The sequence below is a fragment of the Spea bombifrons genome, chromosome 2 (assembly GCF_027358695.1).
Source record: "Spea bombifrons isolate aSpeBom1 chromosome 2, aSpeBom1.2.pri, whole genome shotgun sequence".
NCBI lineage: Eukaryota > Metazoa > Chordata > Amphibia > Anura > Pelobatidae > Spea > Spea bombifrons.
Window position 1 is genome coordinate 133,356,557 of NC_071088.1, and position 26,057 is coordinate 133,382,613.

A 26,057-nucleotide genomic window follows, 5' to 3' on the forward strand; every position below is an offset into this window, starting at 1 on the left:
ACTGTTTGAGGGGTGGTCCGAACTTGCATCTCTGATAAAGCATATGATTATTCTCAATAGAGTGCCAGGCATAGTATTTATTGTAACGGTGGAAAGAATATTTTAATATGGGAGTTCCTCTAAGTTCAATCACGTAGTAGCCAATGCTTCAATATGGCCTTTGTTCTGCTACCGCAAAATGTATAAATCCTGATATAAAGATTGTTAAATGTTGTTAAACCGTTGACTTCATTTCTAACCAGACTCTAAAAAAAACATATAAAACTATAAATCTGTGCATCAGAATGTAATAAACCTCCGATACATTCATACATGAGCTGGGACAAAACGGCCAAGGAGATTTTAAAGCGATCTCTCTCAAGCAGTAGACAAAGGCTCTTGTACATGTTATTATTACCGAGACCTTGACTTTCTCCAAACAGACACACAACACAATCCGAGAAAATAAAACCCTGCTGTGTGTTATCGCGGGGACTGTCGGAGTGAATGTGTCAAAGCGGCTTCTTATTAACAGGTTATTAGTGGCTTTCATGGCCTGTAGTTTCTATACTTGAGCGCCATGAATACCAGAAACCAGCCATCTGCTACTCAGACACATAGCAGAAATGATTTTATACGCGGGTAGTTCAGCTGTGAGCACACTGAACCTTCTAAATATACAGAAAAACATCTGTGACCGGAAGACATTTTATTCACTTTAAAGTGGATCTGTCACTTTTCCTAATAACTACATTTTACAGAGCGATACACTAAATTAACCCATGTAATGATGTTTACAAATGAAAATAGGTTATACAGGCACCTAGGGTGGCTTCAAGATGGGGCAGGACATATATATGTATGCATTCCTGGGAACTCTCCGGGTTTTGCCCAGAGATTCCGGGAGAAGCAACGCCTATTTCCCCCTCAGAACAGCAGTGTGTCCTGCGACACGAGCGAGACCACCCATTGACGTCAGCGGGACTCCATGCTTACATCCCGCAAGGAATGCATATATGAGGATGGAGCTAGCCACCTGAGAGGTGTGGTAGGTAGACAGGCAGTGGGCAAGACTAGCCCTTGGCCAGGATGAGACTAGCCACAGATAAAATGAAGTGGGTGAGGAGTGGGAAGGGGTTGGGTAGGTTGTGAAAGTCGCTAAATGTCTCTCCCCTGCCCCAGAGAAGTTTCTAGGTGTGTATATGTGTGTATAGTTAGTCCACGAGCATTATGTCCCATATTCTGTTTTCCTGATCTCCATACGCTGTCTGTGGAGCTTCCCCACTGTCCACTGCTTTTGTGGGCAGCAAGAATCATGGCCGGTTGAGAAGATCCTCCGATCTCCCTTGGCAACTGAGCTGTGAAGTTGCTTGAGGACTGTGCAATTGAAAACCTCAACTACAGCTCCCATATGACCTTTTCTTGAAGCTGTTCATCAGGACATGATGTCATATTTGGCTTCAATATGTCAGAAGGGGTAAGGTAGGTGCCCTGGCCCTGTCTATAGCCCCATCCCACCCATAGCCCTCCCGGACCATAGCCCTCCCGGACCATAGCCCTCCCGGACCATAGCTCCAGTCCTGTCTGCCTGCTGCCACGCATCCCAACGGAGGTGTCTCGGTTTGCACACTCCAAATTTTTGGGGTATCCATGTGAGCCTCTGTATTAACCTCATATTTGCGGGATCATACCCCATTCAGAGTTTCAACTAATTAATGTGCTAGTTTTGCCACATTTTAAAGTAAATTAAACATTTTTAATGAAATTTGTACAAAAGTTACACGAAGGGTAGTTTTAGAAAATGGCAAAGTTATCTTTGAATATGCTAATTACATTACAGCTTTTAAATATTTTTATATGCTATTAAAATATTGCAGCAAAGTTTCATGAAAATGAAAAATAGTCTTTAAAATATTAAATGAGGCTCCATTCTGTCTAATATTTTGCTCAAATAAATACGGTAGCAATACGGTTGACAGTTAACTCCGAAAGCCATTCAGCTTTGGTAGACATTAAAAAATGAAAAAAATCCAATTTAGTTGATAATTAAAATATATTACATTAAAACGTTTACTTTTATATTGTGGATTCAGAAAATGATATATGACTGTATCGAGCACCAGATAAAGGAATTAAAGAAGGAACAGAAGGCCTTTATGTGATTTGAAATTTTGTATATATGTACTATCTGGACAAAAGTATTGGGACACCTGGCCATTACACCAACGGGGACTTTGATGACATCACATTCTAAATACATAGACATTAATATAATAATCCCCCCTTTGCAGCCATAACGGCTTCCACTCTTCTGGGGAGGCTCTCCACAAGATTTTGGGGGTCACTGATTATTGATCCGTCTCACTGATCAATGTCAGTGGCTTAACCCTTACAAGTGGTTAAATTTTTTTTATTACCATTTTGTCATCTCCTAGCAACTGAACGCTTTTCTTTTCATCCCGATGCTTTTTTTTTTTTATCCATCCAACGGGTTGTCCTTGAACCCATTAATGGCAATGCATGCACCTGTACGGGCTTTGTCGTGAAGGGGTTAAAATCTGGACCTGAAAAACGTGGAGTCTTTTCGAGGTCGAAGTGAAATCGGAACACGGCGGCGGGTCCATAATCGCGCTGCTCATTGAGTTTGGGTTACCCAGGTCTGCCGGCTAATTTCACAGAGCGGGATAATCGGATTCCTAAGATTTAGGGCATGATAGGCAACCAACGGAAGCGTTTTTTTTAAAAGCCGTATTTAGATGAAAATCATCGACGGGGTTAAAGGGTCTCCATTTCAACTTTCGAGGCTTTGATCTGCTTGATCCTAAAGTAAAAAAATGCGTCCCTTGATTCAAATCTCCGTTCATTTTAATTACATTACATTTAATCCAGTAGCAGTGATACTCATGGACGCCATGCTCAGCAAATCCACAAGTTCCGAGTGGCTGGGGCAGAAGAACTTTTGTTTTTTGGGGGGAAAAAATATTTTTTTTGTTAATATACCTCCAATTAGCAGGACAGTCACGATTTTCAGGCACTATTGCAATATTTTAAAACAACCAGAGTTCGCTGGTATGCTCCCTGGCTACTGCATAGTAACATTTAGCATTTATTGTAATTAACCCTTTAGATATACTAAGAAAAAGTACATTGAAAACAATAATACAACAATAAATAAACGTGATCTCTGGAATGCCATGTATTACATACATTTTTGGAGTAGGTCTCAAAGTCGTTCTTTGATGTTAAGTAGATCTGGCTGGGATACTAGAACGTCTCTTAACCACTTAAGGACAATGGACGGTCCCTAAACCCATTGAAAACAATGCATTTTGAGCCCGTATATGTACAAGCTTTGTCATTAAAGGGTTAAAGTTCTTTTGTACTTTTTCTTTTTCAGTTCCTGGATTAACTGGAATTCTAATGGTGGTGATTTTGTTTCTGATGTACACAGCCTCCACGGCTACAATCAGGTAATGACCGACTATCATTTTCTATGTGTAGTATAGTCCTGGGAAATATTTCACCAAGGCATACCAAGACTTTTTACTGGGCTTTATTACCCTTATCATGTCTAGGTTGTTAAAAAAGTGCGGGGGTAAAATTAGGAGAAGCAAGGGGAACAATTTCACGGTAACACTGGCAGTATATATATATATATATATATATATAGTTCTATTCTCGCTGCTGTATGACAGCAGACATTTCTGCTTAAATACAGGTGACTTTATTCAGAATGTTTTTATCTCCTGACAAGTCATGGTTTAGATTAGAACCTTAATTAGAATTATTTGGTTCCCTCATTAGTAAATCCAGGCCTGGACTAACCATGTGCATACCTGGGAACTTCTGGGCTCCGGCTACCCGGAGCCTTCCCTTGCGGGACGCGGCCAGGACTGCCCACTGATGTCACCGGGCGGTCCTGTGATGCCAGTGTGAGTTCCCGCTGACGTCGGTGGACATTCTCGCCGATGGCAGCGGGAAACACTCCCATTTCAATGGAAAATGGGCGGGGAGCGGGGCGTGTCAAGCTCCCGCGACCTGGAGGATTCTGGTCTTGACCCAGAGAACCGGAGAAGCTGCACTCATCCGGCAATCTCCGGGTCAAATCTGGGGAGTTCCGAGGTATGGCCATGTAGCACTCCGGGCAAATGCCTGGTGGGCTGCTGGTTGATAGTGCCTGATTCTCACTGCATCAGATCAGGTGTTGGGGTCGCCCACTGGATATGTCCTTGGCACAATGGGCCAGCATAAACACGTAATGCACAATCCCGCTGACGCTTACGTCATCATTAAATTCCCTCACCTTATTAGCCTCTACCACCTCTAATGGGGGACAGTTCCACGGATCTACCACCCTCTCGGTAAAGTAAAACTTCCTTAAGTTAAATCTAAGCTTCTGACCCTCCAATTCCGTATCACTCCAAGTCTCAGGATTTTCTGGATATACCTTTAACAATAAGCGAACGCTGACTTTAATAAACGACTCGCTTTAAATACATTGTATTGTTGGAGTCCACGGTGAAAGCCTTTCCTGCGTGTATATGTAGCTGAGCAGATTAATAGCGTGCTCTGTGTATCACAATGCATTAAGTGTGTATGGTAATTATTAAACTGTCATTGCAGAGCTTCAAATTATGACATCTTCTTGCACACCCACAACCTGTTCTTTATCTTCTATGTTCTTCTGCTGATTCATGCTTCCGGGTAAGTCTCCAAAACTCCAGTTAGAACTTTTTCTAGAGAAGTGAAAAGTTTAGAATTTGGACAATTTGTGGTTTACAGACTTATTTTGCTTATATTATTTATCTCTTAGGCTTTTGTGGGGACGGCGTCCATTTTTTTTTTACTAGGAAGGCTGTATGGACTACTAGTCTTATAATATTATTATTATAATTATTATTATTTATTGTTTTATATACCACCATCATATTTCATATATTAAAGGAACAGTTACAGCGATTTATGTCTTAATGTTAAGTCTACAGGTTCCTCTAGTTTCCTAGAGTTTTTTTGGTTAATGATGAGATTCATAGGAACATAGAATTTCATGGCAGGTCAGATCCATCTAGTCTACCCATATTTCCTCATGTAAGGAGGAACTTCTCAGTTATATCTATCAAGTTCTACCTTTACAAGATGTTTCTGACTGCACTACACTTATTGAGCACATGTCTCCATTTTCTTACTATCTATTCTATACTATATATTGCTTTCCTTTCTCATCTACAGTATCTCTCCCTTGTCTTACTATCTATTCCCTTTCTCCATTATCTATCTCCTCATATCTTACCTTTTCTCTCTCTCTATCCTTTTCTGTCTTCTCAGGTCCTGTGGTGGTAGCACAAAGTCTGGTCCTACAGGCCTCTGCTTCAGTGCTCCATCGCAGCGTGCGCGGCTTCAGTGCAATGCGTTGGGTTAAAACATCAGCCTTCTAGGATGTTGTGTCGCAAACCCCTAAATCTGACCCTGCCTTAGCTTGCCTTCCATGCAGCTCACTGCCAATCTACTCCCTCGGGGTCATGTAATACAACCTTACGTGACCCTATCTTGCCTTCTTAAAACTAGCGGGATAAAGAGGTACTTGTGAAGCATTCGACCAGCTTTCATGGTGGAGGGGGTAATTGTCCCTTTGCATCCGTTTCCACCCATGGTTCCATGGTAGCTGCCATCTTAACCTCCTGTTCTCAGAATCTACTTATTGATTTAAATGATTGTTGCTGATTGTCATTGATTGGATCAAGCAGCCTTTATATGGGTTGGGTAGGGTGTAGATCTTGAAGGGCAGGACATTGAATAGATAATGCTGGTTCTGCCACAGGCTGCTCATGTTAACAGCTTCTAGAAGGTTAAAATTAAACCCTGTGGACTTTTATAAACCCAGAGACAGCTGCCACTCGATAACCACAGAGGTGATTATGTAGCGCTCAGTGATGAGCGCCATATTTGCCCCACAGAATGGTACCATGTACAGCATACAGATTTGGCACTCCAAAGCACCTCCAAAACATTTACAGCGATTTAAACAATATACAGAAGGTATAGTTTCAATAAATGAATTTGTCAGAGCTGAAAAATAGAGGACAACCTAAAATTGAACATTTAATAAGAGTAATAATAACAATACAAGCGATGGAGGATTCAGTCACAATGCTGGATTCGGTTATGTCTCAGATGTGACAGTAACTCCTCTGTTATTTTACAGTCAGTATGGAGCTTCGGCTAAACAAAAGAAGACGTATAGATATTGGCTGCTTCAAAATCACCGGCAGGCTTATTTATCTGAATATTTACCCAAGGACAACAGCGCAGTGTCCTGAAAAGAAGTGTAAAATTTTCATAGCAATCTCCCAGTAAGCACTTTATCTATCAAGGTAAAAATAAATGGCTTAATAAATCCCTGAAGGACTCATAAAACAAACCAAAAATGGTCACTCCAAAGATGAGTGACATTAGTAACAAGAAGAGGGAGGAGGTTCTGCCACTTGATAGATCTCCGTTGAGACCTCATCTAGAGGGTTATGTACGGTTCTGGAGAGAAGGATATGGTCTAGAGAGAGTTCGGAGGAGGGCTTGGAGGAAAGAAGAGAGAGGAGATTTCATAGAAACATTTAAATGCATGAAGGGAGAATCTAGAACAAGATTATTATGGCTAAAAAAACCAAAACTCTTCCTTTGATGGGACAGAATATGAAGGAGTCAGCTCCAGACTGTGAAACCCTTCAGAATCTGCCCATTTGACCTCACGCCCTGGGATTGGGGTAGGTAGCTTGACACTCAGAGCTACTGAGAGGTAGGGGTATGGGATATATTTTTGGGTGGGTCACGTGCATTCAGGTAGGGATCTCACTAGTAAAGAAGCACTATTGAATATGAGTGAATATCTCATATTCAGAAGAGGATATGGAGTCAGCCTCATCCCTTGTGACCCGGAGAACTGACTCATCCACCCAGAGGAAGTTAAAAAACCTGGTAAACCTGCTTTCTATATTTTTTTCCTATATTTTTTTTCGAGGTGAGAACATCCTTTGAAGCATTAAAGGGAAACTTAATAAATAAATCCATTCATTTATTAAAACTACCACATTGTACGCGCTTTCTGTTTAAAGTGATGCAATTTTGCAGAGATATGTGGTTTGAATGTTCACCCCGTGGAAGCTGAGGTCGTTGACAGGCTGTGGCCGGGACAGCATAATGTACTTTCTTCTCCTTAATGTTCTGTCACTTCTCCTCACCAAAACCCTACAAAGGCTGCTTGAACCAATCAGCAACAATCAGAAACTTTGCTATAAGGAAGGAATAATCAATCACCGATCCTGGAAGAAGAAGAAGCTTCTATGGTCTCCATAGTATATGAATAAAGGGACTGTTTATTATGCTTACTTTAACCTGTAAACCTTACATAGGAATAATGGAGACACTTCGCACGGTTTAGTGCACATGTGCCTATGTTTTTATAACCCGTTCCAAATTCAGTAAAGATCCAGACATTTATTAATGTTCATTTAATTGTGCCAGTGGACATAATCCATACGCATGAGATCCATGAGTCCTCTTAGCATCTGCGTGCGATATACCAATTAGAAGATACTTAATTACAATATCATTATTTTTTTTCGATGCTGAAGTGGAACATCAACTTCAGTTCCTAAGTACTTGGTGAACTTTGTTGTGAGACACTCCAACCCCAAGAATATGTTCTTTAATCACCCAGTTCAAGTTCTCTCAAATCTGTGCTAATTAGCACTTCAGCTCGCACTTATCCCATTTCATTTATTTTCTAGCGGTGTGCTAAAATATCAGAGTAATTTAGAAGAGCATCCTCCTGGCTGCCTCTATCTAAACAGAACCATCAATGATTACATTCCATTGAGTGCTGTGGATGGAGGAGAATCTCCGGGGTCCATCGCGGGGAGCTTTTCTTCACAAGAGGAACCGCCAATTTGGAATACGTCGGGAACGATATGCACCAAGCAACCAAAATTCCGGCCGCATTTCCCAATGGTATTTTAATTTTGTTCTTTAACGTAATAAATATATGCTTCATGTGGTTAATGGGGCCTTTAGGGTTAATCTAGGGGCAGTTATGGTTGATGGGGCCTTTAGGGTTAATTTAGGGGCAGTTATGGTTGATGGGGTCTTTAGGGTTAATTTAGTGGCAGTTATGGTTGATGGGGTGGTTTAGGTTTAATTTTGGGGCAGTTAATGGATGGGAGTGATGAGTATGGATTTTATGATGATACTTTTTTTTCTTCAAACTTCGGGCCCCAAAATTAAGGAGCGTCTTATACATGGGGAAATACGGTAATTGTAAAATTTTCATCTTGTACAGCGCTGCGGAATCTGTCAGCGCTTTATAAATAAAGTATAATAATATAATAATGTGAGGTTATTGGGAAGTCTTAAGAACCAATTGTAGAAATTATTATTCTGTAGAGAATTAGTGATTTTCTTTCTTGGTTTTTGAAAAAAAACCCAGCTAACTTTTTGTGGGGGAAAAAAAGACAATTTGTGGGCAACCTAATAGTGTTGCAGGAGCACGTGCAGGTTGGAATAATACATTGTATCAGATTGTTGCCAACCTTTAATAGTATATTTTTAAATATAAAAGAATATTCTGCTGAATTATACAATTTTAAAAATAAAGCGGCATTAAAATGTCCTGGCGGCTCCGAGAATTAATTTTTTTTAACTCATTTGTGCCTATTCTAGATTTTTTGCTGGGAAGGCTTATTTGTCATGGGACACAAACGCCAGCACTGGTTGGCTGTTACCACAGAAACCGAAAAAGCTTGTATTGTGTTTTGCGAATAAACCTTCAGAAAAAAAGCAGTTATTTGCTTGACGGCTAGAGAGTTCAACTCACTTTTTTTAGGTGACGCAACACTTAAGGAACAAAGTAAAAGGGATGAGGAGACATGGCGCCACTAGCCGCCGGGGATGATTTTCTGATCCGAAACGTCACCCCAGTACAGACCTTCACGGGCTGCCCTTTCTTGTTTCCTTTTTGCCCTCTCACATTCCTTGAGCAGTACCATTAACTCTTTCATGTCTGTCTGTGAAAGGGACAAAGTTGTCAGCCCCCCATCGCTAAACTCTTATGATCTAATAACCAAGCCTGGATTAAGTAGCTTTGGGCCCTGGAGCAATTATATGGGTAGGGTGCCTTCTCTGGATTTCCTCTTTTTTCCTCTTTTTCTCTACTTTCTCCATCTTGGGGTCTTTTTTTCTGTCTGTGCCACTTTTCCTCCCTCTTTGGCAATCTCTTTTTTTTTGCGCCTCACTTCATACTTCTGACATCTTTTCCTCCCTTATTTCCACCATCTTTCCCTTTTTTCTTCTATCTTTTTTGTCTGCCTTTTTACATTTTTCATCCTCTTTCTAACTATTCTGCCCCAACCCCCCCCCACACATATATATATATGTATGTATATATATATATATATATATATATATATATGTATATATATATATATATATGTATATATATATATATATATATATATATATATATATATATATATATATATATATATACTGTATATTCTGTTCTTAATCCATCCAACAATTTGGAATCCATCAATTTATTCACACGTAGTAAATGACTGGATTCTAATTAGACCGCTACATACCAGTCTGTTCCATCTGAGCTCAATTTACCATTATGATTCTTCAAGGCTGATGGCGTTAACCTTGGATTATGTGGGTGTTTCTCTGTGCAAGTTATTATACATTTGTTACTTTATGCTATAAACAAAATGGACTAATCAGCCTATTCTAGCCAGTTTGGGGGATTCTACGAAAACGCAGCAGAGCTGCGATTCTCTAATGATATTCTACAAATCAACAAAATGAGACAGTCAAAAATAGTCTCGGCTGATTTCTAAACAACATATTTTGTTTATATGGAATCACTCAAAATAATTAGCTTTGAAAGCTCCAATCTGGATGTAACTTGCAGAATTGTGACTTTATTTATTAACACTCTGGGTGCCAGAATGTGGTTATTGGAAATGTGCAGGATTTGGCCAGATGCTCAGGATGTGGCTGCTGATCGCCTGGTCTACGGTGTAGTCATATGATCTCAAGCTGGGGTTTAATTGTTTTAAGCTCCACCCACTCCCATCCTCTATTGCTAGCCTCCTCATAACTAGCCTCACCTCCCATAGATTGGCCCTAAAGTTCTCAGGTACCAGAGATAAGGAAAGACCTCCAGGACAGCATATCTGAGACATATGGTAAATTATAAGCCTGTATAGAGATATATAACACCAGCATAATCATACCTGAGAACATTCAAAGGATGTGGTCCTCAAGCCCTTAAATCCTGCTCCTCCTGGGTGGAGTAAGCCAGGTTTGGAAGGCGGAGCTTTTTGTGCACATAGTCAGGACTAGTGCTAGGCGTAAACATGATTCGGCAGGGAGCCAAACACCACCCCTCTCCAAACAGAGGCTGTCCCAAGGACATAATCAAAGCATGCCCAAGTTTGAGAAAATATATTAATTAAAAACCTTTTCTGTATTTTCTAGACTTGGATCTGGATCACTGGACCTTTGTGCCTCTACTGTATGGAGAGATTGTATAGATACATTAGAAGCACTAAACCTGTTACTATCACCTCTGTAATACGTCATCCTTGTGATGTCATCGAAATCCGCATGATAAAAGAAAACTTTAGTGCCAGTCCCGGCCAAGTGAGTAATTCCGCTGTCCTGATGGCATTGTTTGAATGGTATATTAGTTATTTGAGAAGAACTTGTATCTTCTTTTGCAAACATACTTGACCTTTTTTCCTTTCAGTACATAATTCTGCAGTGTCCCAGAGTGTCTGCATTGGAAAATCATCCATTTACCCTGACAATGGTAAGAACACATTTTTCTTTTTTAATTATCTCTTTGCTAAGCAAACTGTTTTATACTTTTTAATACTTTTATTAATATATAACATCTTCATGATGTTGATGAAATATTGAAAACAAGGAAACGTGATACGGTTATTTTCTTGACTTCTTGAAAATAGTTCACTTTTGCAGAAACACAAATTAACGTGAAACCGTTTCTGAACTGAAATACTCTTAAATTAAATTAAAAGTACTGGAATTCAATGTACTTTTTTTCAAAATACCGGCTTTGTGAAGTTTGCAGGTAAATATGGATTATGTTTACTTAATTAAATTTGATGAGCCTTACATCCTTACATGAACAAATAAAACGCTGAACGGTATCAAAGAAAAACCCAGCTGGCAGATTTATAAAATGTGAATATTTATATTAATAGCACCCAAGTTGAAAAAATTCTGTATTCTATAGATAATTGCTTCTCATATTCCAAAGGTTACAAGAATGGCTGTACTTTTCTAGAAATTAGGAAAAACGCCATGAAAACCTTTGCTGGAATATTTATTTTGATCACCAGTTTTACCCAAGTCTGTATAAGTTTGGTGCTCTGGCTCCATGCTGCGCCGCCGCCAATTGGTTCAGTTACAAGGGTGATCGCCATTGTGTGTTGTACCCAATCATGTGGATAGTCTTGAGGAGGCAGAGCTCCTGGGTATGACATCATCTCCTCATACCTGGAAACTTTCTTAATGAGCTGAACCTGAGACTCTTGAAATATTAACCCTTTAATAGCCTACTGTGAAGATTCTATATAGTGACTCACCAAGCGTGTTGCCCAAATGGCCTTAATACCAGTCGTTATGGAAACCTTGGCATATGATCATAATGCTGAAGAATAGGAAGGGGTCAGTTCTAGACTTTGAGAATCTGCCCCTTCACACTGATACCCTGAGATTGGGGCAAAAGCTCCCCTGAGTGTTCCCAGATATGCATATCCTGGGGCTCAGTAGAAAGGATGGTGGCTCCGGAGGAAGGTCCTCCAAGCGGCTGAGGTTCTTGCCTAATGCAGTGCCCAACATGAATACTTGGAATCTAAAGTTCTTCATATTATTTGAAGCACAATGACACTTTTTGAGCTATGTCATAGATAGAATTCCACACAATTATTCATCCGAGTGGTAAAAATAGATGGGTTCAGTTATAGCACTTAATCTAATGAAACAGAAGTGAGCAGTCAGTGCGTTATGACATAATTAGGACTACTGCGAATTTGTGACCGTCCATTTTGGAAAGCATTCTATTAGCAGGTGTTTCTATGTAGGTCACAGCTTTGCCGTTGGCCTCAATACAAGTCTTTTTGGTGTTGTACAGTTCAGAAGATGCATTTCTTAAATGTGTGCCACTTATCTCCTCTTACTCAGACATTAATAACTACTGACTCGGTATAAAACAGGAGGGTTACATCAAATTAGAATAATTACATTTGATGACACTAACGGATGTTGGAAATTACTTTTTTTCGCCGCAATGTCTCTACCCCCCCCCTCAGTTTATTTAAAGCCCAGCAAACTGTTTAATGATGGCATGGAATGTAAGTTTTGGTGAAATTAAATATTTTATAGATTCTTTTTTTTTAACCCAAAATATTGCGATGATGCAAAATAAAGGGGATTCTGTGAATATTTTCAAATAGCTTATAGTAATAAAAATTACAACAATTGCCCTCTCCAGATATTAAAATCGTAATATTGTGGATGCACGGGAGGGAATGAACAAAAAAAAATAAATAAATAAAATTGTTCAAATATAATATAGAACTTGAGTGGCACCTGGAAAAAATACAGCAAAGAGATCTTTTTCGGTAATATTTAACGTGCTTTCGAAACATTTAGTGATGGGTTTATTGTTTTAGTCTTGTTAGCTAAAGTTTTTATTTCCCATGATGCTCCTTACCTTATTGGTTGCTTTTTTAAAATAATCTTTGTAAGCTGAATTCTAACTGATCGCAGAGAAAGGGGACAAACGGGGGCCCAGAATGTCCTCTGAGAATTGGTTTGTATGCTCGGTAGGCTGAAATTTACGTCTAAGTGAGTGTTGGAAACAGATTAAGCCTCGCACAACAAAACAGAAGAGGTATTTATGCTATGGCCGTTAACTTAGATTGTCGTAATGTTTTGGTAACTGTGAAGGCGTAAACTATATCTACCTTTAAACTACATTTTTTATGTAATTCTGAGCTGTGTTCCAGGACAGAATTTGCTAGTCTGGAAATTATTGTTAATTAGTTTACTCATCACCTGTGATGCGGTGACAACTGGAGAAAACACAAATCTATCACTCCCGGGACGAGCTGTTTAAATTCCTTTACTGTATTAGCCTCTACCGCTTCTACTAGGAGGCTGTTCCACTTATCTACCATCATCTCAGTGAAGGGAAACATCATTATGTTATAACATTTTTTTCGTCTTTTGGAATAAACTTCCCCTCCTTAAATTCCCATTATGCATTTAAATGTTTCTATCACATCTCCCCCCTCTCTCTTCCCGCCTTCAAGCCGGACATATTGAGATCCCTCCGTCTTTTCTGATTATTTTTATCCTGCAAACCTTTCACCATTCTAGTCGCGCTCTTCTGAACTTTCTTTAGAATCTCAATATTTTTAGAAAGATGGGGCCTTCAGAACTGAGGATCACAAAAGCTATAAAATTAAAGCAGATTTACACACATTATAGATGCCAACTAAAGCAAATTTGGTGGGGCAGCATGGACAACCGGCACTTATGTTCTAGCTGTCCCAGAAAAAGTCCTGTTTTTGTGGAATGCTGACAATTATACTTGTGCATTCGGATTCGAATTAATTGCATATTTACAGAATTTTGGTAAATTCAGTGATTTGTACAAAGCCACGAAAATGAGGCCAGATCCCCCTCCCCAAAGAAAACAAAAAGCTCTCAATTTTCATCCAAAATATATGGACTCACATTCATTCACACTCTCACACTCTCATTCTCTCTCTCACGCTCTCTAAATGTTTCTCTACCTTCTCTGCAGACCACTTCCGCTGCTGCCGACCAATTCTGCTTCCGCATCTTTTCTTCATATTCTATCTTTTATCTTCTCCCTTCTATTCAATCTGCTTTCTTCTATCTTCGTACGCATCTCCGCAGACGTAATCCGGCGGGAATTTCCTCTCCCCCTATTAGAGGACGCAATATTGGTGACGTTGTCTCCCCCGATTGGAGGATGGGGAGAGGATGTTCCCTGCAAGTGCCACATCCACGTAGATGCGGACGAAGATAGAAGATTGAAGAAAGAAGATAAAACTAATAGGCCAATAATTAACCCAAAAAATGTCCTAATTGTTTTTTGGCTATTTGCACATATATTTGCAATGCACTGTGACTTGTCAGGAGGTAAAGATATTCCCAACAATGAAACCTGTATTCAAGCAGGGTTTTCAGCTGTAATATGGCAGTGATATAGGCACAAATTAAGACATTCAGATCTAATTAAATCAGAGTAAAATATGAAGGCATCAGCTTTAGACCTCTTAACCCCAAGAAGCTGAACATTCATCATGAGACACTGAGATTGGGGTAAAAGCCTATACTTAAGAGCAAAGCATAGGTGTTCCCAAACGTGAATGGAGACAGTGTGCTGCGTGGCACATCCCAGATTATCATTATTACAACAGATTTCAGCTGCTGTGCTTATCCAGCTGGCTACTGTCACTTGGCGGCCACTGGCCTTAAAGCAGCAGGGCCACATAGTCATCCCCATTCTGGCCTTACTGACACAACCTAAATATTTTCTGTTCTTGGTCGCCTATAAGTAATGAAACTGCAAGATTTTATATGTGGCCTTAAGTACTTTAATATTATTCATAATCACAGGTTGCAGACAGCAACTCCTTAAATTAAACATGAATTTGCTGAAAGACTTCATCTTATCTCAGAATGCAAACAGCTATCTAAAGGTGTGTGAGTTAGAACTCCAGAGGCTTGATGTTGTATTTTTTTTTTTTTTTTCATTCTGGGGAAAAAAAAAAAAAATGTCTCTTTAGATACATATATGTTACAATTATAATATGCATGAAAAAAAACCATATTTTTCAGCCGAGTTCTCTATTCTATAAAAGTGTCATAAATACGATTTGCAACCACTAACAGCTGCCGTTAGAGGCTTTTCCATTTGCATACTCTAACACGCGCTAATTGCAAGAGACCTTGATGGAAAAGCTATTTCTTGTTCATTATGGTCCTTAATTCCTCTTAGAAGGAAATGAAGTAAAGAAAAAAATATATAATAAAAAAGAAGAAAATTCTCTTATTGAGAGAATAAATAATGTACATTGCGTGGGGTACTCTATATGGTTATCGTCACATAAAATAAAGTCAAAACCACCAATTCACAAATGCAACGTATAGGGACATCAGGAGACATGGAGGAGAAACAACTCAACCATATGTGAGTGAGTAAGGGAGATCTGTGGTATCAGAGGGCAAATATTTTTGCCCTCCAGACATCTGCGGAAATGTAGGTTTTCAGCTGCCCATGAAACATAGAGGTTTGAGGGTTTGTGGATTATGAAGCTAGGTGAGGTTCTTCTGCCAGGCTCCCCATGTTAACTGACCATTATACAGGACCGGGTAAACCCTTCTGGAAGGAGAAGCTCACAGGGATCGAGTCATTGGGATGAAATGTTCAACCCTACTGCAAACGCCCGGTTAAGCGAATAAACCCTGTAGTCCTGGAATAGCTGGAGAGCTACCTTTTTCTTTTGGCCAGCCTTGAGTTAGGCAAGAAGGACCATGATGGATTGGGAACCCATCACATGGTTATACTGAAAAGTTATATATAATATATATATAATATAATTTCCATTTTATTTAAAAGTTCCAGTTTTATAAAACTCAAATATGAAATATTTGTACTATTTTTTGCCAGATCCTAATGGTATTATGTGTTCATTTCAGTGCCCATCAGAAACAAAAGCAACATTTGCAATTCACATGAAAGTGGTGGGAGATTGGACAGGTACGTACAGAAACATTTCAGAATCTTTTCATGTCAGCTACTGTATGTGTTCCCTGCAACGCTAGGAGTTATGATGCAATACAGTAAATTGTTACAAAAGTCGGACAACTCCTATTACATAATCAACACGATAGTATGGTCATCACATTTTTAAAACACACATATTTGATGTCCCAAGTAAATGTGTGCTGTTCCTCTTAACTACTTGTCTATAAGGAATAAATAACATACATTATAAAAAAAAATAACATACATTGTGATAGAAACATTTACCGTAATTACATAATTAGATTTCAAAAGTACAGGAAGGACGTTGATTTCAAAGGAGGAGAACAAGAGGTCCAATTTATTGTTTCCTCTGAAGGTTTAATCCCAAAATAATGAATTTCAACAATTTTTAAATGATTAAATACTTATGGAAAGGTTTCAAGCATTAAGGAATAATAGGAATAATGTTTCAGTTACATCCAGTAGAGTAGGTGGAACAGCAGCTTTAAAGAAAGAAGTTAAACTGTTAATTCAAAATTATTATTTTTTTTAAATGAGACAATTTTTGTGCATTTTCTGAAATACTTCTGAGGGCTAATCGTTAAACGTATTGTGCATTAGAACACATACCTTCCTGGGGCAAATTGCTCCAGTCTTTTATTGTAAGAGTCAGTAATTAATGATTGTTATTCGATCTACTAAATCGGTCTCAGGGTTATTTAATCATTCTTACAAGATAATGAGTTAGAAAATAATAAATGCGAAAGATAATGTTAATTTTAATTAAGTTAACCCCAACTCTAATCAACACCTAAATTAAATTCTGTCATGGCAATGAGATATTCTCTCTTTTTGGGGGGGGGGGTAAATAAAATTTGGCATTAATTGTATACATTCGATTCTAAGTAATAAATCACTGTTCTGCTACATTGGCTTAATCTCGTTTAACCGGCAGAAGGAATTGTTATTAATTTATTTAGAGATGTGGTAACTAAAGAAAGAAAAAGAGAAAACTGTCAAAATATTGTTTTGATGATTTTATGGATCATACATGTTTAAAATTCATTGAAAAACAATCATACCGGGTAACTCTGCAGGTTAGACCTGGAGTCTCAGGGTAAAGTGCTGCTTTTCCGGGTCTCCGGGTCAGTTTCTTCTTTCTCCAGGCAGGGGAGTGGTGTTTGGCCACACCCATTCCCTGCCCATGCTCCACCTACTCCCACCCACTTCACCCCTGCTTCCAACTCAGTTCCCTCCCACTAAAGGATGTCTAGGGCTATCCCCAGAAGACGGAGCCATCTCTCTTACCATACCCTGTTCCAACTTATGATAATCATACAAAAGACAATTGGGGGAGGGAAGCCCTCACATTGCTGCATGTATATGTTTGTGAAGCAGATCTATTACTTCTTTAAATTTGGCAACAATCAAATAATAATTAAGAATCAAATATCATGGCACTTGTGCGTATACCATGGCAAAAATCTATAAAACCAGGACCGGACTAGGGAGGAAAATTGTCCCCGGCACTTTAAGGCCAGCGGCTGCAAAACGATGTACCTATGGCCGCTGGCTGGATACACACACCACACACACCACATGCTGTTCCACTCACACAACGTGCGGGAACGTCCATCCAGCATGGGTAATGGTAAGTGTGCAGCTCCATTGGCCAAAGGGCATTTGCCAGATGGGTCAGTTAGGGCCTATATAGATCACTAGCTCCCAATAAACCCCTCACCCAACATCTGGTTCAGGAATGCCGCCTAATTGCAGCTGATCTTGACTTCCGACGTCAGCTCGAATCCCAATCAAACAATTTAAGCTTTAACAATTTCTGATTGATGAGGAAGCAAGGCACACATTTCATATGTTGTCGGCTCAAAAGACGCAGACGCTGTGATCAATATTATGAAAGTGGACCTTTCAGCAAAAAAAAAAAAGAAGAAAATTCCGCAGAGAATAAAAACTGTCTGTACGTGTTAACATTCCGTAAAGAAGTATATGGCAGCTGTACAGTTACATGTAATGAAGGTTTACATTTCCATTTCTTGTTGCCCCTGCTTAGATGATGCATCCCATCATGCACCTGATTCTCCATTACTGATTGGCTGTTCATTAGACAGTTTTTAGAAAAAAAACATCAAAAAACATTTGGAACTTTATTAACTGGTCAAGACTGGGACCAAAAGGAAGAGTAAAATTTAAATCATAGGATGTTTTAAAAAGGCATAAAATTGGTCTTAATATATTTGTAGTCATGGATTAAGATGTAGCTTCACATAAGCTTTCGAGACCTCAAAAGTTCCTTCTTCAAATGTAAAAACAATTTGGGGAATGAGGGGGCTTTAAGTAGAACTCACACTGTTTTTTTTAATTAATTTTTGGTATAGCTATGTAATTAATAGGGTGCCTAGTGTTGTGTGCTTAGATGGCTAGTGTAAGGTGAAGCAGTGTGTTGGAAGGGTGTCCTGGTTGCTTCAGCGGTCACAGTCCAAAATTGCAACTCCCAGCTGCACCACGGACAAAGTGAAGCTACTGATGATGTCAGGCATCTCTTGGGTGATGTCACCTATTGCCAAAAATAAGTCTGCAATTCATGGCCTTTTCATCAAAACAAGGCTTCGATGTGGGGCACTGGTTGCCATTTGTTTCCAGTGATGCCAGCCGGCCCTTGCTTGGGGGGCGCATAATGCAGAAATTAATGCCTTTTCAACAGTGCGCAGCCACTCTACGTTGCACGCAACTCTACGTGTGACATCATTGTTACATTGTTCGGACTTCCAGTATTAAGAAAAATAAGTGAAATAAATAATTTTAAAGAACTTAAAATAAAACAAATAACTTAAAAGTTTGGACAGGGTGGGGATGGTTCCTGAACAAAGAATGATGCTGTTTAATATCCATAGGAAAATATATAAAGGTTCTTTTTATCATCCAGAACTGTAACAATGTAACGTGCCCAGTTCAATATGAATGATTAGCTGCTATTCAGCTTAATTCCATCACATCTGGGATACATTTCCAAGGTGACTAATATTGTGACAAGGCAGACGTACACTTGGGTGTTATTTTATTGAGTTAAATTAATGAAATCTAGACACTTTTGAAACCTTAGTCACCATCCTTAAAGTTCCCGTCACAGCTTTTACCGTAATTCAATTAATAATAACTTTTTGTTTGTCATTCAGCAATTGTTTGGGGAATATCTCTTAAACTGAGGTCCGTGACAGTGGTGGCAGAGCCATCATTATCTCATTAATGTCCTGTCTGGAAGTCATCAAAGGCTGCCTTAACCAATCAACAACCATCAGCAAGCTGCCACCAAGGGAGAGATAAGAATGGGGATTTTAATATATGGCCTCCGTGCCCCTACGTATCCAGCAGACGGTGACACTGACATCGTATAATTGGTCAATGTTCAAACCCACTTAAACCAATTGTCCTGGACATTAACCATTAAATTCCCAGAGGTTCAATACTATATGTAGACTTGTGTGTTCTGATTCGTAGTAATTGCAAATTTACCAGATTTTGGTAAATTCTGAGATTCATACAAAGCCCTGAAAATAAAGCACAACTTCCTCACCCTGCTCACAATTCATAGTTCCCAAATGCAATGTCCTCCTATTATATCCGCGCCACAGCACCATTCTCACCCCCCATGCCCCGGGGGCACCAATCCAAAGAGAGTAGGAAGGGGGGGTAGGTTCAGAGCCTTCTCCCTCAGTTGTGGGAGCCCTTCCTTTTTTTTAGAGAAAAAAAAAACATTTAGAGTTAACAGTTTTTTCCATGCTACGTCTTGCCGGTTAGTGAAAATGATCCCTTGAGATGCCATCATTGTGCCGTTTTGAGAATGTTCTAAGATTTCTTTTAATTTGCTCTAGTGATGAATATTTTGGTTTCTAGTAACGTAAAGCGTAGTTTTTAGCGCTGGTCGCACCCTTTCCCGCTGGTCTATTAGAGCAAAGCTTTGACTTGATGCAGGGTTGTGTGTCTCATAGCTCCGGGCTACATTGTGATATTAACCCCTTAAGGACAATAGGGGTTTTTACTCGTAGTATATTGCGGGACAATGGCTATTTTAACATTTTTCGGTGTTGCTGTTTAGCTGTGATTTTCTTCTTTCTCATTTCGTGCTCCCACACATATTATATATGGTTTTTTTCAGGACAAACAGGGCTTTCTTTAGATACCATTAATTTTATCATATCATCTAATTTACTATAAAAAAAAATGATAAAATATGGGGATTTTTTGTTAAAAAATTACTTTTTCTCACTTTTTAAACAAAAAACCTTTACTCATCTGCAAAAACGAATGAAAAAACCTGCTAAATAGATTCTACTATTTGTCCTGAGTTTAGAAATACCCAATGTTTTTATGTTTTTTTGCTTTTTTCTGCACGTTATGGGGCAATAAGTACAGGTAGCGTTTTGCTATTTCAAAACCTTTTTTTCCAAATCTGGTAATTCTTCCCCCCATGTGCCATTTCGGGTATCTTTGAAGCCGGCCAATGCAATTTACCCCATCAAGTCATATATTTTTAAAAACTAGACACCCCAAGGTATTTCACATGCTGGTAATTTAACCCTTTCCATGCACTAATTTTACCACCAGCCTTTGTGAAACTTTATGGTAGTACATTTTTTTTGTATTTTTTTCACACACGTTGTACTTCAGGTATAAATTTATCGCTACTGGTATATGTCCCTGTCAAACAACACCCCAATATGTGTTCAGTAACATCTCCTGAGCGCAGTGATACCCCACATGCATGGGTTTGTTGGGTTATTTGGGAGGTAAAAGGCCGCCTTTGTGAGGTGTGTATTTTTTGGCCATTTAGACATCTGATCCTACTGCCCCCATGTCCCATATTTGGGACACCTTTGAACCCGGCCAATTCAATTTATCCCATCCACTCATGCATTTTTTAATACGAGACACCCTATGGGCATTTGTAATGCCAATATTTTAACTCTTTCCATGCTGGAATTTTTGTAAAGATAAAGAATTTTAGGACTTGCTTATTAATTTTTTTATTTTTTTTTGGTGACAGTGGGGATTTTTATATGTTACCATATTATTTTTATTTTTTTTAAACATTTTTTAAATTTTTTTTTTTAAATTTTTTTTTAATTTTTTTTACTAATCACTCATTAGTGAGCTGGGCTCCATTGACCTTGCATGGTTGGATGCAGTACCTGCATTCAACCTGCAGGAGGAGCTCGAGAGTTCACAAGAGGGTCTGGATAGACCCTCTATGAACTCATATTTATTGTTGATGCCATCCTGTGAATGACGGCAACGTCATTTACAGGATGGCACTTGTGGTTGCTCTTCGGCGCAATCACAAGGTGATCGGGGTAGGGGGGTAGTGTTGCTGGCATGCCTCGATATCGAGGCATGTCAGTAACACCATTTATGCTTAGGAAGCGATTCAGATCGCTTCCTAAGCTGTTTTAGCCGGGCGCCGCCGTGGATGCTGCATCGCGGCGATGCAGCTATTTAACGGCAGCCCGTACATGTACGGGCATTGTCGTTAACCCGTTGCACGGCAACCCCGTACATGTACGGGGATTGTCGTTAAGGGGTTAAACATAAGGTGTTGGAAAGATCGCTCATGCGTTTGAGACTAACATCTATGACCAAAAAACACCTCAAGAGCGGCTTTTACCTTACCATTTCTGCAGTTTTTTGGACATGAAACAACTGCAATACTGCACATTTACTGCAGTTTTACTGCATTTGTACTTCACTGTACTGCAGTTGTACTGTAGTTATTTTTGTACGGAAGTACAAATGCAATAAAGCTGCGGTACATTGAAGTACAACTGTAGGTTTGCAATATAAAAAAAAAAGTGCAGTAAATGTGCAGTAATACTGCAGTAATACTTCAGAAAAACTGCAGTAATTTTTTTTGTAAGGGTTTGTTTATCGGCATTCTTTCTTTTATCATAGTTTGTATATAATGGAGGAGATGCTCGGAGTAAAGCTCTCATTTAAAAGAAAACTTTAGAATTTGCTTATGGGAACTGTCTCCCGCATAGCTTTCATCATGATTAAATTAATTAATTAAAGTACACTATGGTAACTTGATGATTTAATTAAGGGCAAATCGAGATCTATGGCAAAATGTGACAAAATAGCTTACTAATATATTTCCAGTTTCAATGTTAATTTCCTTTTTTCCTATTCCCATCCAAGACTTTATATGACCGTATATATGACTTCACACAGTTCAAGGAGAAAATATAGAATAAATCTTTTAGTGAATGTTTGAAAATGATGTTAGAACAGAATTAAAATTAAATGAGATGGAATTGATATCGAAAATAGAACACCCTAGAGAAAATTAAAACACTGTAAATAAAAACAACAAAAATTGGGGATAATTAACTCAGCATCTTTCATTTAAAAATCGATCAAGGGAAAGACAACTCAAGATTGACTGTTTTGCGTGAAACTGCGAAATTAAAGAAATTTGCTACTTTTGCGAAATCCTACAAACTGCTGGTTTCTGCCCGTTGATGTCACGCTTCATGATACGCATCCTAACATGTTGCGCTTGGTTGTGATGTCACTGTGATGTCACTATTACGTGAACTATACATATACATGGGAATTTCTCAGGATAGGCTACCCAGAGCGCTCCCGATTTACGGGGAGTTTGTGCACAAAGAGGGATTATTTGGTTCAGAATTCTATTTTCCGTGGCTTTGAAGACGATAAACCTGACTTTATCAAGCTTATCTTAAAATGTAAATGTGAGACCAACAAAAAAATATATTGCTACATACTGCAACACTTACCACTGGACTAGGACCGCCAACGACGTAACTTATAAATACATATTCCTGTTCCTAGAATCCCATCTCCATCATATTTCCTTTTTATTATTATTATATTATTGTCACATTGTATTTTCCCTACTGGTAAAGTATGTATTGCTGATAATAACTCTTGTATGAATTTTAACGGGAAGAAGTCGTTTTCTAGAGCCCGTGCTACTGACAATACCGAATATATTTACTGGAGTGATGGAATACATGAGGTTCTCTCGGGATAACTGCGCCTGTCAACTCTACAGAATTATACCAAGAGATAAGGGAAGAGGCCGTGAACCAAAGCTATCTTTATGGTTCCAGAAATCATTTCTGTATATATTCTCGGATACATTTGTTAAAGATTGAATTCAGACTTTCATATCTTTCCATCACGTGGAGTAAAAGAAAAGGTAACCTCCTAGTATGAAAACTAGAACCGAATTTTCAGGTTTTTGTCAGTGATCTTAAAGCCACACCAAGTTTTCAATCGTCCAAACTGTCACACGCCCAAATACCGTAGACCTTTGTTCAATGGCAAACAATTAGCCTACCATCCCGTTATGAACTAGGAGGACCTAATGTTCTGCGATGAAATGGACAGGTGTTGGAAGGTCAACCTGGACCACTTACAGCCATCATATGGCTAACGTTTCATGCCCAGGAGGTTTGCTTTACTAAAGGTTGAGTTATCCATTCACCCTAAGGGTCTACTAAATGTTTAGTGAGTCAATGTTCATAGAGTAAGGCGGATACATGACTTCAGAAGGCCCTTCTTCAATCCTAAAGGGAATTAGAGTAACTTGATGGATCTTTCTCTATAATTTGAACTGGACTGGGTAGTTGAACTCAAATTTAAACGCAATATTTATAACTTGCTCCTTTAATCGGGTGAAAGAATGAGATAGTTGGTGACAGTTGCAATGGTTTTCTTTAGTAATAGAGGGTCTATAATTGTGGGTATAAAAGTATTTATTATTTTAAAAAAAATGTCAGAAATTGGCAGTAAAATAGCTGCATGAAGGGCATCTTTTAGAGGGACCTCTGACTCATAATGGCAGTAGATAAGTAGGACTTCATTAGCATTGCCATAAAGAATAAGCGCAGTGTGGTAAAAGTTTTTTGGAACAAAATTATATAAAACCCACTTTTCTTTGATGCTGAACTTCTTTACTGTATTTAGTATAGAGGCTAAAAGTGTTGCTTACTAAAATATGTATTTTTTAATAAGGTTTCCAAATATAGGATGGATTAGGGTTTCACGCTCACATATAAAAATTAGAAGTTTATTCTGAGAACAATATTTAACAATTTGGAAACGTGCGGTGATATTGATTTCCGGAGTCTCCGCAAACTCTCGGCAGTAATGAAATCGATTATGTTTATTTTCGTTAGAGAGTTTGAAGCAAATATGTGCAGGTAAAACAAAGCACTCTAGACGGGGCAAGCAAACCGAAGGGGGGGAACACAAAGACAATTCGATCTATCCAGATTGTACGTGGGAAGGGGTAGAGAAATAAAGATGGTGAATTCATTTAAAATAAATCGATGATGATAAAAAAATGCTCACTGATTGTATAAATATCTGATAATTTAATACATATTTATTTTATTCCTGCGCTGGTAACAATGAAAATGGTTGCAGGACTGGTAATCATGATACAATTTTGATTGAATTGAATATGCAAGCTTCGAAGATCCTCTTCATGAGTTGAAAAGGCTCTGTTGCCATAGCAGCAGTATATATATATATATATATATATATATATATATATATATATATATATATATATATATATATATATATATATATATATATATATATATATATATATGAGATGTTAGCTTGCTGAAAGAGGCCAATGCCATCAGGGAATACCATGTCCATGAAAGGGTTCCATGGTCTGCAACAATGCTTAGGTAGATGGTACGTGACTAAGCATCACACTGCCTTCGCTGGCTCGCCTTCTTCCCATAGTGTATCCATGTGTTCTCCACGTGACGTGATACATCAGACCGGCCACCTTCTTCCATCGCTCCGTGGTCCAGTTTTTATGCTTACATGCCCATTGTAGGCACTTTCGGCAGTGGACAGGGGTCAGCATGGGCACCCTGACTGCTCTGCGGCTACTCAGCCCCATACGCAACAAACTGTGATGCTTTTTCAGCAATTTGAGCTACAGTAGCTCGTCTGTTGGATTTGACTACATGGGCCACCACCCCCCACATTCATCGATGAGCCTTAGCCACCTTGGTCGCCGGTTCACCGCTTTTCCTTCCTTGGAGCACTTTTGATGGGTACTGACCCAAGTCGTACTTATCAAGTTCACTTAGTCTTTCCTGATGATTTTCATTCTGCAAACTATTCACCATTCCGTTGCCCTCTCCTGAACTATATCCAACATGTCAATATCCATCTGGATCCAGAACTATATCCAATACTGAGATCTTACTAGATCTGTTAAGTGTCAGAACCACTTCCCTCTGACCATCATTTCTAATGTTTTGTTCATTTCTATCTCCGAAACGCAAAAATTAAATAATTTTTGCTGTAATATATAAATATTGGATACGTTTTATAGAACAGAAGGGGAAGACCCACTAATCATCACAGAGAAGTTGCCTAATGGGAACATTTATGTAAATTAAATATTATAATGAAATAACGTTTTAACTTTGTCTCATGCAGTAAGAACATTGACTGCGTCAAGAAATCTGCTTCAAAAGGAATGAAAAACAATGTGTTCTTCAAAGCATTTCATAAGCTTCTTAATAATAGTCTTTCTTCAACAGAGAGCCCCTTATATTATTAAGTATGGATTAAATATAAAAAAATTTCACCAAAAATATTATTTCTCTCATTTTACCAGATGGGGGGCTTTTAAGGTACAGTTGTGTACCTATTACTGTACTGGTTGTAAACTAGGTTTTACTGTAGGGTTTTAAAATACTTAAGTGGGCCTTCAAGATAAAAAATGCATACTAAAGTATTTTGATAGATATTCCTCATTAGGATCATCTATGGTTAAGCTCCATTGTTGGGCGCGAAACGCATAAGGCGTTCACCTACTGGGTGTTGATTCCTCGCTGAGGTTAGTTAAATTAGGTAAATAAATTGACATATTGAAACACATGACCTTGTTTGAAAGATATTTCTTCTGGACTTGCCAACCCAAATCCTGTTGCTTGATTTTTGAAGCATGGTTGACGGTGGAAGCGCCGAGTGGTCGTACATCGTGGAAGTATCGGGCTATATGTGTTATGAACCAACGAGAGATGTTTCTAGTTCCAAATTCATCATCAGTAGACCGTCCCTTCAAGATAGTTTTTCTTAGGTGTGAAAATAAAATGCAAGCTTGACTTAGAATCCATCAATATTACCCTCTAAGACT

General features: G+C 38.8%; 1 protein-coding gene across 1 annotated transcript in view; it reads left to right on the plus strand.

Moving 5' to 3' along the window:
- NOX4 (NADPH oxidase 4) overlaps positions 1-26,057 on the plus strand; it is a 66,204-nt gene that overhangs the window by 19,470 nt on the left and 20,677 nt on the right. The window contains exons 7-12 of the mRNA XM_053456555.1: positions 3,377-3,449; positions 4,603-4,683; positions 7,761-7,980; positions 10,507-10,671; positions 10,778-10,840; positions 15,793-15,853. Coding sequence (XP_053312530.1) covers positions 3,377-3,449; positions 4,603-4,683; positions 7,761-7,980; positions 10,507-10,671; positions 10,778-10,840; positions 15,793-15,853 — 663 coding nt within the window. The remainder of the gene's footprint in view (positions 1-3,376; positions 3,450-4,602; positions 4,684-7,760; positions 7,981-10,506; positions 10,672-10,777; positions 10,841-15,792; positions 15,854-26,057) is intronic.